The 18,553-nt window shown below is 41.1% G+C and overlaps 1 protein-coding gene across 12 annotated transcripts in view; it reads right to left on the reverse strand.

Annotated features, from left to right (window-relative positions):
* The window catches only part of CLEC16A (C-type lectin domain containing 16A), a 377,291-nt gene that overhangs the window by 285,092 nt on the left and 73,646 nt on the right, over positions 1 to 18,553 (reverse strand). For all 12 annotated transcript variants that reach the window (XM_033914729.1, XM_033914726.1, XM_033914722.1 and 9 more), the window contains one exon: positions 10,176 to 10,229. In XM_033914729.1, coding sequence (XP_033770620.1) covers positions 10,176 to 10,229 — 54 coding nt within the window. The remainder of the gene's footprint in view (positions 1 to 10,175; positions 10,230 to 18,553) is intronic.

Consider the following 18,553-nt stretch of genomic DNA (forward strand, 5'->3'; position numbering starts at 1 on the left):
AAAAGACCCTTCATGAATCTGGAGACCAAAGGATGAGCCGTGAGATGCTTACCCTCGACTGGAACATGAAAAGCTGTAATAGCACTGAGATGGACTCTAATAGAAGTTGACTTGAGTCAAGAGTACGAGAGATGGAGCAAATAGTCCAAAACAAGATCAACTGATAAAGAAGTTGGATCGAGGTAAGTTAAGTCTTTGTCTAGGATGACTTCTAGTAGCCGAATTAGCGTGCACTAAACGCTAACGCATTCATTATATTCTATGGACGCGTTAGTGTTTAGCGCAGGGCTGTGGAGGCAGTAGATAAATCCTTTGACTCCAACTCCTCAGTTTCTGGTACCCACGATTCTGACTTCAGGTATCCAAAATTGTCTCCAACTCCTCAACTCCAACTCCACAACTCTGGCAGGGCTGTGGAGTTGGTAGATAAATCCTTCGACTCCTCAGTTTCTGGTACCCACGACTCAAACTCCAGTACCCAAAATTGTCTCCGACTCCTTGACTCTGACTCCACAGCCCTGGTTTAGCCCATACTAATATTTAGCACGCGCTAAATCGGCTAGTGTGCCTTAGTAAAAGTTTGTTAGGAAAGTATACAAAATTAAGACAAAGAAGGCCGCTTTAGTTCTCTAAAGTAGTAGCTGAAAAGATAAGGGAAAAGAAGTTAGCCTTCATAAAGTAAAAGGTATCACAAAGATGACAACAGACTACAATACCTGAATAAGCTAAGAACAGTTGGTAAAGCAGTCAGGCAACAAAGATGCAAATGTAAGAAATAGCCAATAAAGATAAAATTCAAGGACAAGATTCTTTAGATATGTAAGTGAAAGGCAGAAGTGCAAATCTGGCATTGTGAGGCTCAAAGATGAAGGGGAACAATATATAGAAGCTGATATATAGAAGAAGAATTGCTCAACAAATATTTCTGTTCTTGAGGAGCTAGCTAAACTAAAAATAGGCAAAGGGATGGGGCCAGATGGGATACATCGGAGGGTACTGAAGGAACTTAGGAAAGTTCTGGTGGCGCCACTGGCTGACCTTTTCAGTGCTTCTCCAGAGTCAGGAGTGGTCCTGGAGGACTGGAGAAGGGCGGCGAAGGATGTTCCTGCTCCATAAAGTGGAAGTAAGGAGGCTAGGAACTACAGGCTGGTTAGTCTTGTCTCTGTGGTAAGTAAGTAAATTAACAGAAACACTTCTAGAACAGAGGATAGAGAGGTTTCTGGAGCCAAACAGATTGCAGGACCCAATGCTGCATTGTTTTACTAAAGGAAGATCTTGTCAGGCTAGTCTGATTGACTTCTTTGATTAGGTGACCAAATAGTTGGATTTTGTGTAAATTTATTTCAGTAAAGCCTTTGACAAAGTTCCGCATAGGCAACTGATAAATAAACTGAGTGTCCTTGGTCAGGATTGAAAAGTGACCAACTAGCTTAAAAATTGGTTACGTGGAAAGAGAAAGAGGGTGGCGGTAAATGGCGTTCATTCTAAGGAAAAGGATGATATCAGTGGTGTACCGAAGGGATCGGTCCTTGACCTAGCTCTTTTTAATATCTTTGTGAATGGTATTGCAGAAGGGCTATCGGTTAAGATTTGCCTCTTTGCGTATGATACAAAACTGTAATAGGGTAGATTCTCCTGATGGCATGGATAGCATTAAGGAGGGATCTATAGCAAAGCTAGAAGAGCAGTCCAGAAATTGGCAACTAAGATTTAATGCTAATAAATGCAGGGTCATGTGCATAGGCTACAGAAACCCAAGGGAGCAGTACTATTTAGGTGAGAAGTACTTCTGTGTTTGAAAGGACATAGGATAATAGTTTCTAATGTTAAGGTGGCAAAACATGTTGAAAAATGCTTAAGTGCACAGGAAGTGGAATGGCCAGCAGGAAAAAGTAGATAATATTGCCTCCATATAAATCTCTGTGTACAATTCTTGAGACAGCACCTTCAAAAAGATATAAACAGGATGGAGTTGGTTCAGAGTAGTGCTGCCCGATTCAGGGAAAAAATTTTCAATTCGATTTGGCCTACTGAATTGATTTTTTGATTCACTTTTCCTGCCCAATTGGGCGTTTTTTCAAACGGCCTGGCAGGTTTATTATTGTAGCCTCTGCACCCACCCCACCACCCCTTTGCCCTATCCAACCCCAAGCCAGTGCTGTGGTGTAAACTAGAGAATGACATGGTGGCAGTTACCCGCGGGTAACCCGCCGAAACGGTGGGGGGGGGGGAGTGCTCACTGCGGGCACAGGGACAAGGCCATCCACCACCCCGTGGAGCGGTGAATGGCCTTGTCCCCGCAGTTAAGGGAGGGAAGGTGCGCGGTCACCAATCGTGCATGGGGCCCCCCCTTCCTCCAAATCTATATCTCTCCCTCCTCCTTACCTTCGCGGCGCTTTAGTAAAGAAACTTACTGAAGCCGGCGAAGCCTGCCTGCAGTCGCGTGTGTGTGGGCGGAAGCTTCTCCTCTGACGCAACTTCCGGCTGCGTCAGAGAAGCTTCCGCCCACACACACGCAACTGCAGGCAGGCTTCGCCGGCTTCAGTAAGTTTCTTTACTAACACGCCGCGAAGGTAAGGGGGGGGGAAGGAGGGAGATTCTCAGGCCGCTGAAGGGCAGTGAGGAGGTGAGAGGGAAGGGTGGATGCTGTGTGGACGGGGCAGTGAAGGGGACGGTGGTCCGGGGACAGGGCAGTGAAGGGGACAGTGGTCCGGGGACGGGGCAGTGACGGGGACAGATTTTTTCCCCATGTCATTCTCTAATGTAACAGGTATCATCTATCAAATCGCAGCTCTAATTGTTGTTAAATAAATACTTAAATAATAGTAAAGTGCTCAGACCACTAACCAATAGTTTAGTGATAACACCAAACTGTGGCTAAAATAGGGACCATCATAGCCGTTACTGTTCCTGATTGGTAAAGCCCGACTTTAGTACAGGAAGAGGCGGTCGGAGCATACAGTGCGTGATTTCCTTCACTCGCCGGCACTCCGGCTGCCCTCTCCAGTTTCACCCACGAAAAACCGTATTCGCGGTTTTTCAAGATTCATGGGGGTTCCTGGAACGGAACCCCTGTGAATATCGGGGGAGTACTGTACTCAAGTCTGCTCTGTGAGAAGTACCCTAACTCCTATTTGTCTTGTTTGTCTTTTTGAATTAGATTGTAAGCAATTGTCTCTTACATGTTTAATGTACAACGCTGCATACGTCTATCAACACTACGGATTTGATTATTAGTAATTATAGAAAAGAGTGGTGGATGCATGGAATGACCTCCCAGAGGAGATAGTAGAGACAGGGATTTTGTCCGAGTTCAAGAAAGTGTGGGACAAATAGGCAAACGGGATGGGTCATATGGCCTTTATCTGCCATCAGTTTCAGTTTCTATAAGTGTATTAACTCTATGGTATTCTTATAAATAGCACAACTACATCACCGTTTACTTTGAATATGTAACAGTGCAAGAAAGGAAATAGGAAGGACTTCCCAAAAAACATACAGTTCACTTTCTTAACAGGATTAAAATAGAAATGAATAAAATGAAGGCTCTGAATTGTGCTGTTTAGTTGCCAACTATATTATTAAGAAGGGTTGCGTTGCGCAGAAACACAAAACTAGTCTGTCTGAAATGTGCACCAAACTGAACTGAAAAGGAAGTGGAATACAGAAAGATCCAGGATACTGCTAATGATGAGGAATTTAGAACCCAATAGTATCAGCTACACCAATGGTTCGCAAACTTTTGACCATAGCAAAATCCCTAAAATATTTTTTCAATACACTGAGGAACTCCCAATTTATGTAAACATATGTTCATACAAACAGGTTCTACACTTCTCTCTTGGTATTTGCAGGGGTTATGTGCAGAGCTGGACCGCGAAGTGTGAAAAATCGCAAATAACTTCTCAGCCGTCTCTGACCTACCCCGCCTCCCTCCTGCATCCCCGGAACCTTACTTGGTGGTCTAGCGGTGAAGCGGGGCAGGAGCGATCTTCCTATGCTCCTGCCCCGTGCAGAGCCGTCATCAAAATGGCTGCCGGGAGTTCCCGTTGTAATCTCGAGACAACAGGAAATCACGGCAGCTATTCTGATGACGGCTCTGCATGGGACAGGAGCATAGGAAGATCGCTCCTGCCCTGCTTCACCGCTAGACCACTAGGTAAGGTTCCGGGGAGGCTTGGACAGCTTAAAAATAGCCAAAAAATGAAAATAGGTTTTTTATTTTAAAAAATCGTGAATACCCGAATCCATGGATACTGAAACCGCAGATTCGGAGGGAGAAATGTACAATCTAATTTCTTGAGAAACCTATGAAGAGAGTTTGCGGAACCCATTTTGGGAAACACTGAAATACCTATGACAACTGAAGGGCAACCAGCCACAAGAACTAAAAGTAAAATATAGATCATAGCATCACAGTTTCCATTCATCCTATTAAAATGTCACCTGTCAGCGTGTTGCTTGTTAAGTTTACACAGACAAAATAAACCCCCAAGTGGAAGAAAATGATTACCAAATGACACTGTTAGACACTGCAAGCATCTGAATTCATTAATATGCCTTGAAAATGTTTCACTATTCAGAAGAATAAATTGTGTCCATTCTTGTACACACCTACAGCAATTACAAGCCTTCTACATACTTTTTGAAAGCAAATGTCTGTATGGGAACAACTCCAAGTGCTGAAAGCCGTTCCAGTAATGTCAGGATCAATAATGCCTAATAATGTAAGGGTTAATAAATTATCATGAATAATGAAAAAAAAAAAATCTGATTTTATTCCCAACAGGAAGTTACTCCCTCAATATCTTCAAAAGACCTACATAAGATATAAGAACAAGTCAGAAAGAGAAAAATGGCACAATCCAAATATGCCCTGCCCATTCACTAAAAGCTTTTAAATATACTTTTCCATAATGATAATCAATTTCTGGATCAACAGAGAACACTAGACCCTCAAAGTTTGGTGTTTTGTTTTTTTACTTTGTTTCTAAATTTTCAATTGTAAATATTCTTATAAATGTAGCTGAAAATAGAATTTTTAAAAATCACATTATAACAATAAAAATAGACCACATCAAGAGAACCAAATGCTCTAGTACAGCCTAATTTAAATCAAATATTCTTTCAAAAACATAGGTTTTAAAGGCCTACATTATAGATGCCAAAGTCCTTTAGAGAATTGTGCTTAGCAGCGCCTATGATTTTCTCCATCCCTTAACACTCCTACTTTGGTGTTAGGCAACAAAAGGCGCCGTGCCAGGATTTTGAAGGCCTAAATTTCAGGTGCCTATGTTTGACATGAATTGTGTCTCCATAGATATGATGAAGGTGCTGTTTTTGTAGGCGCCTCTAGGCATCTACATTTTTTTTTAACAATTTTAAAATCGTTTTTTAATGGCTTTGCAAATTAAGGCCAACTTTTACTAAGCCATGGTAGAGGTTTCTACCATGGCCTGGAACACTAAATGCTCCGATGTTCATAGGAATTCTATGAGTGTCAGATCATTTAGCACTCCAGTCCGTGATAGAGACCTCTACTGCAATTTAGTAAAAGGAGGGGTAAGTTAGGCACCAGTTGGGTACCTACTAGCTCCTAGCTTAAGGTGCAGTTTATAGAATATGCCCTTTAGTGATTTCTTGGTGTTGAGTGATTTTAAAACTATGTTAGGGCAGGGTTCTCAAAGTCCTTCCTTGAGGGCCATAATCCAGTCAGGTTTTCAGGATTTCCCCAATGAATATGAAAGAGATCTATGTGCATGCACTGCTTTCAATGCATATTCATTGGGGAAATCCTGAAAACCCGACTGGACTGCGGCCCTCAAAGAGGGACTTTGAGACCCCTGATGTAGGGAATAGTTGTACTGGTGTGCTATTTTGTTAGACCATCTTAAAGATGAAGGCTTATTACAATGAAGTTGGCATTGTCTGCTATTGACCCTTTAAGTTGCTTGGGTCTCTGCACGGAGCAGTCTCTTCAATATATCAGCTCGGATATCTGTGCAGCGCCAGGAGGTTAACAGTGCTGCCTTTGGTGTTTTCCTGATGAAGCTCCTGTTTAATGAATAGGAGCGAAACGGAGATCTTCCGTCGTTGTTGAAAAGAAAATTGATATATGATACTTTCAGCCAAAGAACATGAAAGCTAAGTAATTTTCATTAAACGAAAGAGCAATATATCAGTAATTTAGCTGTGCTAAATGTAGAAAAGAGCACATAAAAAAGCATAAAAAAATGTATATATAAAAATATAAAAAGACAAAAACAACTATAAAATACTGGTATAGAGAGTATAAACGGGACCGATGATAGCTCACCGAATAAGCCACTAGCTTTGTAACATACATCGGGCTTCAGGCTGGGAGCACTTGAGATTCCTGGTTTCTCTCTATAATACCTGTCTATGTGATTATATATTTGTGTGACAGCCTATTCTTATAAGATTTTAGTGTGATTCACAAATTTTGGAAAGTGGGATTGTCTGCTATTCATCAACTTAGACCAGACGTGGGCAACTCCGGTCCTCGAGGGCCGGAATCCAATCGGGTTTTCAGGATTTCCCCAATGAATATGCATTGAAAGCGGTGCATGCACATAGATCTCATTCATATTCATTGGGGAAATCCTGAAAACCCGATTGCATTTCAGCCCTTGAGGACCAGAGTTGCCCATGTCTGACTTAGACATTATTTTTTGTTCTGAGTTTTTTCATACTCAGATTTCTTTATTTCTGTGTGTTCCATGCCATGATCAGATCTTCACAAATCTTGTTTTCATTTTGTCAAGCACAACAGAAATGGCTAGCTATATTATATATGAACCAAACTATGAGTAGTATTGCCATAACTATGATTTATAAGATTTCCTAAAAAAAATAAAATAAAATAGGTCCTTCACAAGCCCTATTTAAAGGAAAAAATTCTCTACCAGTATCGACTAACCTAATCAACTGTGAACCTCAAAATAAAAGTTCTGATTTCTAACAGGCTCACAATCAAATTGCCAGTTTTTAAAATAATCAGGTCCAGAATTTAATGCTTGAAAGACCAGGATCAAAATCCTAACTTTAATCTAGAAAAGAGAACAAGGAATATGATCAAAATGCTTCAAACCTGGCAGCAAATATGTGGCCTTACTATGAACTGAAGATAGAAAAATGAACAGAGTGCAAAGTAATACACTTCTCCATCCGAATCCGCAGTTTCAGTATCCGTGGATTCGGTTATTCGAGAGTACAGCGGGAACTCCCGGCAGCCGTTCTGATGACGGCTCTGCACGGAGCAGAAGCATAGGAAGATCGCTCCTGCCCAGCTTCACCGCTAGACCACAAGGTAAGGTTCCGGGCACACAGGAAGGAGACTGGGGTGGGTCAGAGCCAGCTGAGAAGTTATTCACGATTTTTCACACTTTGCGGTCCAGCTCTCCACCTAACCCCCGCGAATACCGAGGGAGAAGTGTAGTAAAGAGAGTACATAATGTATTATCTAATTAGAGAGGATGAACTGTGGTAGAAAGATCATTTTTATCACGGAAGTGACAAATTCCAAAAACTGTGCAAATGCAAAAACAAAGCCTGCACAACACTGCCAATTTGAGATTCCAAGGACAAAAGTTACTATGAGGAGACATAAAATTTTATTTTTTTTTTTTAGCTCTGTTCTATTGGTGCTTCAACAGAAATGGCAGTAAAATCTAAGCCATCGGTGTTATTAGGAGTCAGATCTGACTTGTTTCTAATTTCCTTTAGCATTAACTTATGATACTGTGATATTTGGCATGTCTATGAGGAAAAAGAGTCAGATATCGGCAAGCAATAACAAACTTTTATTGATTATGACAGGAGTTGCCATTCAACATATTACTAACAATTGGAAAGACCATAGCAGACTTAACTTTAATTTTTGGTGGAATTCACTATGTCATTTATATAAAATGGAACATTCAATGGAAAATATAAAAGTTTTATTAAAATATGGGAGCCATTAACATTGTTTTGTAATGAATAAACACCACTTTTTTTCTTTTGAAGATAAATTATTTAAGGAGGGGTGGGGGGAGGGATTGTACAATTGGAGAAAGGGTAAAATGAATTAAGAAGAATAGTGTTGGGAGGGAGGGTGGGTTATGGGTTTATATATATATACAATTGTTATTATCTTGATGGATTTATCAAGTGTTGTTTTTGAGCCTATGTATGATTTTTCTTGTACACTTGTTGAATGATTAAAAAGGAATAAAGAATAAAAAAAAAAAAAAAAGGAGTCGGATCTGACTTGATTCTAATTTCCATATTTAAGAATTCTGGCTATCAAATTCTACATTTTCTATAAGCCAGTGGTCCTTATCTCTGGTCCGTAGAAGCCACCAATATACCAAATTTTCAAGACATGTTAAATGAGTATTCATACGAGTATCTGGAAACTAAATTAAAATTGCACAGCTGGTAAAGGATAGGGATCACTGATGTAGACCACAAGCTACAAATTTTACTGATTTGAAGCATCCTGGGGAGCTTCAAAACAAGATATTTAAGATTTAGTAAAATAATTGCCTTCCCATATTTGGATGAAACCAAACCCATCTGTGGCTTAAACACTACTGTATTCATATATGCTGTTTGTGGACTCCTGAAAAGTAAGACAGGAGATGAAGAACAAATCCATAAGCTACTGACATGTAAAAAGCACAAAACAAAATTATCTACAAGTCCAAAGAGAGACCAGAAACAGCATCATAACAACAAATGGGGAAAGAAAATCAAGGCAATATTAAAAGCTCAATGTAAACACTTGAAAATAGGGGGAAAAAAGCTTCACATTGTGTTGTTAGAAATATGATGGTCAAACCACACAGACACACTCCACCGATCTAATACTGACATAAGGCCTGACAAGTCAAGCTTTACTTGGCTTACTGGTGTTGCCTAAAACCAGATCAAGTGAATACAAGTGTAATATCATCATTAAAATGAAAAAAAAATCAGTCTATAAAGAGAGTAAGTTGTATTATGTGGAAAGCGATGAGAAAGAGAAGCAGAACCATTTAGCACAGTGTTTTTCAACCACCGGCCCGTGGACCGGTGCCGGTCCGAAGAAATTTCCTGTCGGTCCACAGGGCCGGCATGTGCATCAGGCCCCAGACAGTGCTCTTCAGCCGCTGGTCCACGGTGCGATCGATGCGGCGTGGTCTTCGGGTTGGCTCCCTCTTCCTCAGTGCTGCAGTGCACAAAGCCGTAGGCAGAGGCTCCTACACGTGTCCTGCGCCTGAACCGGAAGCCTTCTCTCTGACGTCGCGACATCGGAGGGAAGGCTTCCAGATGAGGCTCGGGACACGTGAGGAGCCGCTGCCCACAGCTTTGTGCACTGTAGCACCGAGCAAGAGGGAGCCGGCCTGAAGATAACACCGGGGAACAGGCCAGAAGGCAAGGCACAGCACGGAGGGAGGGAGACAACAATGGTAGGGGGAATGTTTTTGTTTTTTTATTTAGTGATTGATTTACATCTGCTGTCTGTTCAGGAAGAAATGCATTTGTTTCTTTTCCTGTGGGGTTGTACTGCTTGCAGAGTAAATATTAGTACTTTTAGTTTTTGGTCCTGCATTTGCATGGGGTTATCTGTTTTCTGGTAAGAATGAATGTTGAAAAGCATACAGTGTGCTTTGTGTATTTTAATTTTGTGGTTAACCATTATATTAATGCGATTATGTATGTGTGTATATAAGAAAAATGGATGGAAAAAATGGTGTTACAATTAGTACTATTAGGGGGGGCGGGGTTTGACCCACAACTTAGCCCAGTGTTCTTCAACTGCCGGTCCACAAAATAGTTATTTTATTTCCGTTGTCCATTGGTGTCAAAAGGTTGAAGAACACTGATTTAGCAAGCCTAATGCTGCTTCTTAAAGGCTAGACAGATCTAGCAGATGTATTAGTAACCTTTCACAATTTTGGATCATCACCACCTGAGGTAACAGTGGATCACTGATCTTGATTACACATTTTGAGTCTTTTCTTACAGCCCATTCTATACTATCAACAGCATCATAACAAGCATCTCTAAAGCTGTTAGTCACTAGTCTTTAACTTTGTTAGTTCTACTCAATTTGTAGTATTTTTAATCATTGTAAACCGCATAGAACTTCACGGTCCTGCGGTATATAAACTGTTATTATTACATACCTGGGAAAGAAGATACAGAGACACTTGGGGACTTATTCTAGGACGGTCAACAGTCTAAAAGACAAACCAAAACATTAGGAAGCAATCTAAAGAGATTCTTTTTTTTTTTTTTTTTAAATTCTTTATTCATTTTCAATATTTTCAATAAGTGCAATACAAATTAAATACATTTTATATTTAAGACATCACTTAATACTCTTTCAAGAAATAATCTATAACCCTCCCCCACCCTATCCCATAACTATTATAAATTTTTAATTTAATAATCAAATCTTCAAAAAGCTCATTATGATATGCATTTCATATCCATAAGAGATAATAAGCACTAATAAATAAACCAATACATTAATTTTACAAGAATTCAGAGAATCATTTAAAAATAAATCTACCCTCCCTCCCTCCCCCTCCCTGGATGTGCACATAATATATCAATAAAATAAAAAAGAGATTCTTATTAAGAGAGAAAAATATACAGATACTTTTTGATTATATTTACAAAAGAATCTACAGGTATAACCTGTATATGTGCATGAGTCAAGAAAGCAAGGGACAGATTTCTGGGATATCTTAGGGAGAGAAAGAGATAGCAAATAATATGGAAGGGAAGACTACCGTATTTTCACGCATATAACGCGCGCGTTATACACAATTTTTACAAACCGTGCATAACCTTGCGCGTTATACGCGTGAGCACGTTTTACAACTTTTTTTTTTTTACATAGTTCCCCCCGACGTCCGATTCACCCCCCTGCAGGACCGCTCGCACCCCCACCCCGAAGGACCGCTCGCACGCACTCGCACCCGCACCCCCACCCCGAAGGACCGCTCGCACGCACTCCCACCCGCATCCGCACCCCACCCCGAAAGACCGCTCGCACCCCCACAGCCTCCCGACCCCCCCCCCATCATGTAGAAGCTCCTACCGTTGTCCTGCTGCTTCCTCTTGGCAGTCCCGGCTCTTCTATGAGCCCTGCGTCTGCGCTGCTTCCTCTTTCGGCGGTCCCGCCCTTTTTCTGATCTCATAGAAAGGGCGGGACCGCCGGAAGAGGAAGCAGCGCAGACGCAGGGCTCATAGAAGGGCCGGGACCGCCAAGAGGAAACAGCAGGACAACGGTAGGAGCTTCTACATGATGGGGGGGGTCGGGAGGCTGTGGGGGTGCGAGCGGTCCTGCGGGGGGGTGAATCGGATGTCGGGGGGGGGGGCATCAGGCTTCCAGGGTGGAGACAGGACTTCAAGGGGGAAAGGAGAGTCGGGGCGGGTGAAAGGAGAGTCGGGGTGGCCAGAGGAGAGTCGGGGCGGGCGAAAGGAGAGTCGGGGCGGGCGAAAGGAGAGTCGGGGCTGCATGCGCGGTATACGGGTGTGCGTGGTATATAAAAATTTATTTACATAAATTACAGTTTCCCGCGTACTATACCCGTGTGCGCGTTTTACACGGGTGCGCGGTATATGAGTGAAAATACGGTAGATGGGCCATATGGCCTTTAATTGACATCATTTTCTGTTCCTATGTCAGTCACAAATGATCAGAAACATGGCATTTATACTGTACATGTATGTGAACACAGAAAAGGCAGCAACAACTAACTACGCATGGTAAATTTTCTATAGGGCATGTATGTGCCCATTGACTTTGCAGGTTGTATTCATGCAAGTTGGACATGTGGGAAAAACTGCATGCACACATTCCCATTCCCAAAAAATACCCCATGACACACCACTTATACTTCTCCTGACAGTAAAGTTTACTTTGTTGTTACGCTGTGTATGTATCTCTGTGCAAAGGTTGGGCAACGTTGAGAAGAATCATCCTACACTCAAGTCGAATAAATGACAAATATAATGATAGTAATATATTTGATTGCATTTTGGAGGAAGAAATGAACTACATGGGATGAAGGAGATAGACATTTTACTTATGAAAAGGATAATAAAACCATTTTTACTGTACTTCATATTCGATATTTGGTGAGATGCCAAGAACACCCCTAAAGAAATTAAATCAAAATTAAGTGGGTCATTGAGTAACAGTATGTACTAACACCCCTATTGCCCTGTAGCAGGTAACATGCAATAACCCCTCAATAAGACACTGAAGATGAAAAGTGGGATTCTTCAGGGATAACCTCAATCCAAACTAAATCCCACTTGAGGGGTATTCGAAAACGATCATGGTCACAGAAACCCACTTGGATAGAGATAATACAATCCCAGGATATATTCAATCCAAACCGAGTTAAACGGATTTAAAGATTACCATCACTGACCAAATTACCTCCACCACCTTTTTTGTGTAAGCAATTTCTACTGTATCAACAATTAATTTTACTTTTTCTTTTTATATACAGCAAATCAACACTTATCTTTAAAGTGTGCAGAGTATTGATAAGCCCAATGGGGACCCGTTTCGCCGCTACCGCAGCTTTTTCAAGGGTTCTTAGGATACTTTTACTCCAGTCAAACCACACTTAGGGCCATTAGTCGCTGCTACGCAGTAGCGGCGAAACGGGTCCCCGTTGGGCTTGTCAATACTCTGCACACTTTAAAGTTAAGTGTTGATTTGCGTATACAAAAAGAAAAAGTAAAATTAATTGTTGATACAGTAGAAATTGCTTACACAAAAAAGGTGGTGGAGGTAATTTGGTCAGTGATGGTAATCTTTAAACCCGTTTAACTCGGTTTGGATTGAATATATCCTGGGATTGCATTATCCCTATTCAAGTGGTTACTGAGACAATTTTACTCCATGATCATTTTTTAATACCCCTCAGTGGGATTTAGTTTGTACTGAGAACATGCAATAACTCCCCCTTTTACAAAACTGCGAAAGCGGTTTTACGCGCCAGCTGGAGGGCTGAATGTTCCGCACTGCTCCGACACTCACAGAGTTCCTATGATCGTCAGGAGCAGCGCGCCAGCTAGACTTAAAAACTGCTTTCACAGTTTTGTAAAAGGGGGGAGGTAAGAATTACCTCCGGACGTCTGTAAAATTGAAACGAACAAGATCCGTTTCTGTAAGTGCAGTTAGAAAGTCACCACTTAAATATTCTGAAAAGGCATCATATGTATGTGGTTTTTGGATTATGACACACAAAGACCTGGTTTCTGTAACTGGCACCATTGTCGGCAGCCACCGATCACGTGTCAATCACATGATGGCGTCGGGTACAGAATCACACTTTCGGCAAAGGTAGGTGCCAGAAATGTAAACAAGAGTTTATCTAGCTGGCACCGGTAATGTAGAGCAGGATTTTCCTGGCCTACATTTCCGGCACCTACCTACGATGTGAATTGCGCCTCCGTAGGTGCTTTAGGCTGCTTAACGCCACTTCCAGCTTTAGTTATGCCCACAGTGGCGTTAAGCGGCCTAAAGCACCTACGGAGGCACAATCCCGGCGCTAAATTTTTACACACTGGTAGTTAAAAACATTGTTTCAATGGGGTTCTTTTTAACTGAGTTTGAGCACCTAAAAAAACAAGCGCAGTGTAGAGAATCCTGGCCAAAGTGGCCTATACACAAATAAAGCAAATTATATCTAGAAAGAAAGGTTTCCTATTTATTTATCGACACAAACCATTATTTTAGAATGTAAATACTAATCTCACAAAGCCACACTATACACAGATTGAGGGGATTTGGTTTCAGTGAGACTACAATATACAAAATTGAAATATACGTACGTGCATAGAGAAAAATATCCATGTTGGCCAGAGTTTTACACAAGGGATTAAGGTCATCATTCACCTTAATTCCACATAGTTTATTCCTTCCTCCAAAATGAAGGCAAATTACAATTGCCACATCACTACTTAATTTGTGGCACTTACATATGTAGGTTTTTAAAACTGGGCTGCTACATGTGGAAGTTGTGAAATCACCACTTCCATGTGCAAACGCCAATAACTCAACCTACCAGGTCTGTGTCGTTCATTTTTCCAACCCACTGCGTGTGCTGTCAAAGACACATGCGCTGTTGAAGATATTTAAGAAAGTCTCTGCATTAGTTTTATCCTGTTCTAAAATACTACTGGACCTGGATGACAGATAGTCTGCCATCCTTTTGGCACTGGAGAGTTGCGTATCATACCCTAGTGGTGTTGGAGGCCAGAGCTACATCTCCTATCTACACGACAAAACATTCCTTTTGGGCGATCTGGGAACTGTATGTCTGTTGTTTGCCAGACAGAGCACGTAGTTCCATCTTAAACACATTAAATTTGTAGACTTCTAAAGGTCCTGTATCCTCCTCAGGTATCATGTTAAGGAGGATAGAGATTAAAGGGTGTGGTTTTAGGATCTTATCTGAGACCAGGTCCTCCCCTTTGACTAATTTTGGTTGGGGGGAGGGTTATGTCTGGTGGAGTGGAGATGGGGAGGGTTTGGGGATTTTTGAGGGTCACATTCATTTCATGTGATTAATCTTGTGTCATTTGGCAGGCTATACTTTGCCCGATATTTCTTGTGTTGAAGAATCACTGTCACACTTGTTTCTCTGTACATTGTATTTTGACTATAATGCTGTGAGCAGGATATTTAATAAAACAGAGTTGCTACTAAAATATTACTGGACCTGGACATCTCAATTCTCACTTTTGAATCCCAGGCACAGGCAATTAGAGTTTTTAGGATAATAAGAAAGAGCTTTTTTGGATCCCAAATCATTTCTAGTTCTTGTCCAAACCATGATATTATCCCATATCAATTGCTGTAACATTCATGCAAAGAATCTATTCAGAAAAAGTTGTAAATGTTACAAAATACAAAAGTGCATTTAATATGTAGGATTTCAAACTCTGAAAAAGTTACACCTTTACTCTGAAAATTGCACTGGCTCCCAGATGAATCTGTGCTATTTTTAGAAAGCGTTCTTTAGTGTTCCTTATTCTTCACAACCTAGCACCTAGTTACAGTATATGTCTAATCTTATTAAAGTACCAATCAGAAACTTTAAGATTCTTTAAAGATCTTGTCTAGTTTTCCACTATCTCATTCCTAGGAAAGATGGTGTATTAAACTGTATTCATATCCTGTTTCCCTGTTGAAAGAATAGGGGGATATGATACAGACATTTAAATACTTAAAATGTATGTATTATGCAAACTAATCTTTGTCAGAGATGGGGAAGTGGTAGAGCTAGGGGTCATGAGTTGAGGTTGGAAGTCTTAAGAGAAATGTCAGCAAATACTTTTTTCTCAGAAAGGGTGGTGGATGCTAGGAATGCCCTCCCATGAGAACTTGTGAAAACAGAAACAGTGACGGAATTCAAGAATGCATGAGATGAACAGCAGAACACTATATTGAAAAAGGATGGAATCCAATTAAAACAAAACTTAAATGACCTCATAACTGACATGAGCTTTGACAGCAGCGTCAGAAGATGGGAAATAAAACCAAGAGCAGACTTCAATGGTCTGAGTCCCGTAAATAGCAAAAACAGATCACACCCTCTCCCCCTCTCTCCTTCCCCCCCTTCTACCCTTGCTACAGACATACAGTTTTTCTCACTTTCCTTCCCTCCTCCTCAAGATGCCCACTCTCTCTCCCCCTTTTCTGACACATCTCTAGCACTGTCTCTCTCCATTTCCATCTTCTCTTGGCCCCCATATCATATCTGTTCCCTCAGCACTGCAACTACTCCTCAGTTCCCACTGCAAAAACTTGTTGGCTGCATCTGCCACCACCCACTTTCAATTTATATACACGCATATATATTTTATATACATACAGTATATGCCTTTTGCAACTGGCAGTCTTATCTTTTTAAGCACATTTTACGTGTTTTACAATTTGCCAAGGCTCCTAAAGCCTCTTTTATAATTATTGTATTTTTCGCTCCATAATATGCACTTTTTTTATACACAAAGAAGGTGGAAATGTCGGTGTGTCTTATGCAGTGACGATACAAATTTTTATCACTCCCCCCCCCCCATCGTACCTTTTAAAATGACCCCCTATCGTACCTTTTTAAATGCCCTGCCCCACCAACCCCCATCGTACTTTTTAAAATGCCCCTTATATCCTGGTGGGCTCGTGGTGTATCAGCTGGCAGGAGCAAGCTTTCTGCGCTCCTGCTTGGGTCTGCGCCGCGTTCTGAATGGCTGCTGTTAGTTCTCACGGGACTCGAGAGGGAGAAGGGCATTTTAAAAGGTACGACAGAGATATACTGTATTTCTTTCTGGTTGTTCATAGTTGGGTTACTATCTTCCACATCTACCTGCATGCACGGTCTCTCAGACTGTGTGGACAATGCTCACTCACGACTTTGATAGCTTTTTTTTGGGGGGGGAGGGTGACGAAGAAGGTTGCTGCTATGGGTAGTTGGGGTTCCATCGGGTGGGGAGCTTTTTTTTGGGTGGGAGAAGGTGTTGGCTATAGTTCCTGGACTATTGGCACTTTGGAGGTGTTTGGTTTGTTGCTTATGATGTCTGTTCTTTTTTGCTGTTTTTTCTATTGCACTTGGTTGTCATCAATAAAAATTGTTTGAACATAAAAGGTACAATGGGGAGGCATTTTAAAAAGCTACGACGGGGGTGTTTTAAAACGGTACGGAAGGGATTAAAAAAGGTACTGGGGAGGGGATGTGTTTTAAAAAGGTACAAGGGGGATTAAAAAAGGTATTGGGGGTTGTAAAAAATTGTTAGTCGGCGGGGACGGATCCCTCCTGTCCCGGCCTACTACTAGACCAGAGGGGGGACAGGGTACAGGGCAGGGTGGTGGGCAGGGTACAGAGCCTGGCAGGGAGGGGGGACAGGGTGCAGAGCCTGGCAAGGAGGGAGGCTGGGTGCAGAGGCTGGTATATTTTGTTAAATATATTAGTACACCATTTGGCTCAGAATATTTTTTTTCTTGTTTTCTTCCTCTAAATCTAGGGTGCGTCTTATGGTCAGGTGCGTCTTATGGAGTGGAAAAATAAGATAGTACTGCTTTTGAATTTTTTTTTTCTCTCAGTATTTCATTTTCAATTTGTAACTGGCTCTATTTTATGACTTTTTTTTTCAAGCTTTTCCTCTTCTACTCACCTATTTCCTAGTACAAACACCTCTATGAAACATATAAACTTTTCTTCTACTATTGTTCTATCTAGCTATTATATTCTAAATTATGGTCTGCCTGAATATTAAAGTCCCAAGAAATCATCGCTTTCTCATTTCTATAAATTTTTCCTAGATATTACGTGTGTGTGTGAATGATTGTACACATACAATACTGAGTTTTGGGGGAAGGATAGTCAGAGTTATTTTACATACTGAAGAATTGTGTTCAGTCAACAGCATGGTATATTTTATAGGTAGATCAACAAACACAAGTGTGGAAGGATAATATAATACACAGACAACTCCCTTCTACTCACAAACACACTCCAAAAAAGACAGAGGGTGAAGTGGAGACAAAAAATCGTGACCCTGACAATGCAAAGGCTTCACGAACATCTAAGCCACACCAATGTAAGAGATTACAAAGGAAAAAGCCTCAGAGTCCCACCCACAAACACCTTAATGAGTGAAACAAAAGTGGAAAAATTCTCAAGGGGTAAATCTTGTCATAGGCATAAAAAAACCTTTCACATTGGGAGATGTTATAGGCCTTAAGCAATGCAGGGAGAGCACAAATAAATTACTTCAAGCGTTTACAGATGCTATACACTTCATTTCAAGTAATCATGAAGAGAAAAAATATATTTATCCCACACGAAGGTAGGTATGCAGCACATCCTAAAGTAGCCGTTTCCGGCGAAACGCTGGGTACCGCGTCAATGTGACACTTGCTCTGCATACCTACCTTCATGTGGGATAAATATATATACAGCACTAAGACTCATTTACTCATTAAATAAATATGATCACATTACAGAAGCATATCTCCAATCACACTGGCTTCCGATCCCAGCAAGAATACAATTTAAATTCTACTGTCTACTATTTAAGACTTTATACGGAGACAGTCCAAACTACCTGAATAACCGCCTCATCCACAACACCGCAACCAGACATAGGAAAACTCACACCCCATTCTCATACCCCCCAATTAAGGAGGTCAAACAGAAAAAACTATATGATGGCCTCCTGGCCACTCAAGCAGCCAAACTAGACAACCAAATCGCCAATCTACTGATGGTATTCCTCAACTACAAGACTTTTAGAAAAGAAATAAAGACCATACTCTTCAAGAAAACTCTGAAAAAAGAAATAATACCGCAAGTCTCAAACTCCACCTCTCACTAAAGCCAACTACCCCAAACAAATAACCTTACCCATTTCTTACTCTTTTTGAAAATGACCAATTTTTTTTTTTTTTGTAACATCTTGGATAATTCTTTTGTAATCCGCCTTGAACTGCAAGGTAATGGCGGAATAGAAATCCCTAATGTAATGTAATGTA

The sequence above is a fragment of the Geotrypetes seraphini genome, chromosome 11 (genome assembly GCF_902459505.1).
Source record: "Geotrypetes seraphini chromosome 11, aGeoSer1.1, whole genome shotgun sequence".
In the NCBI taxonomy this organism is placed as follows: Eukaryota; Metazoa; Chordata; class Amphibia; order Gymnophiona; family Dermophiidae; genus Geotrypetes; species Geotrypetes seraphini.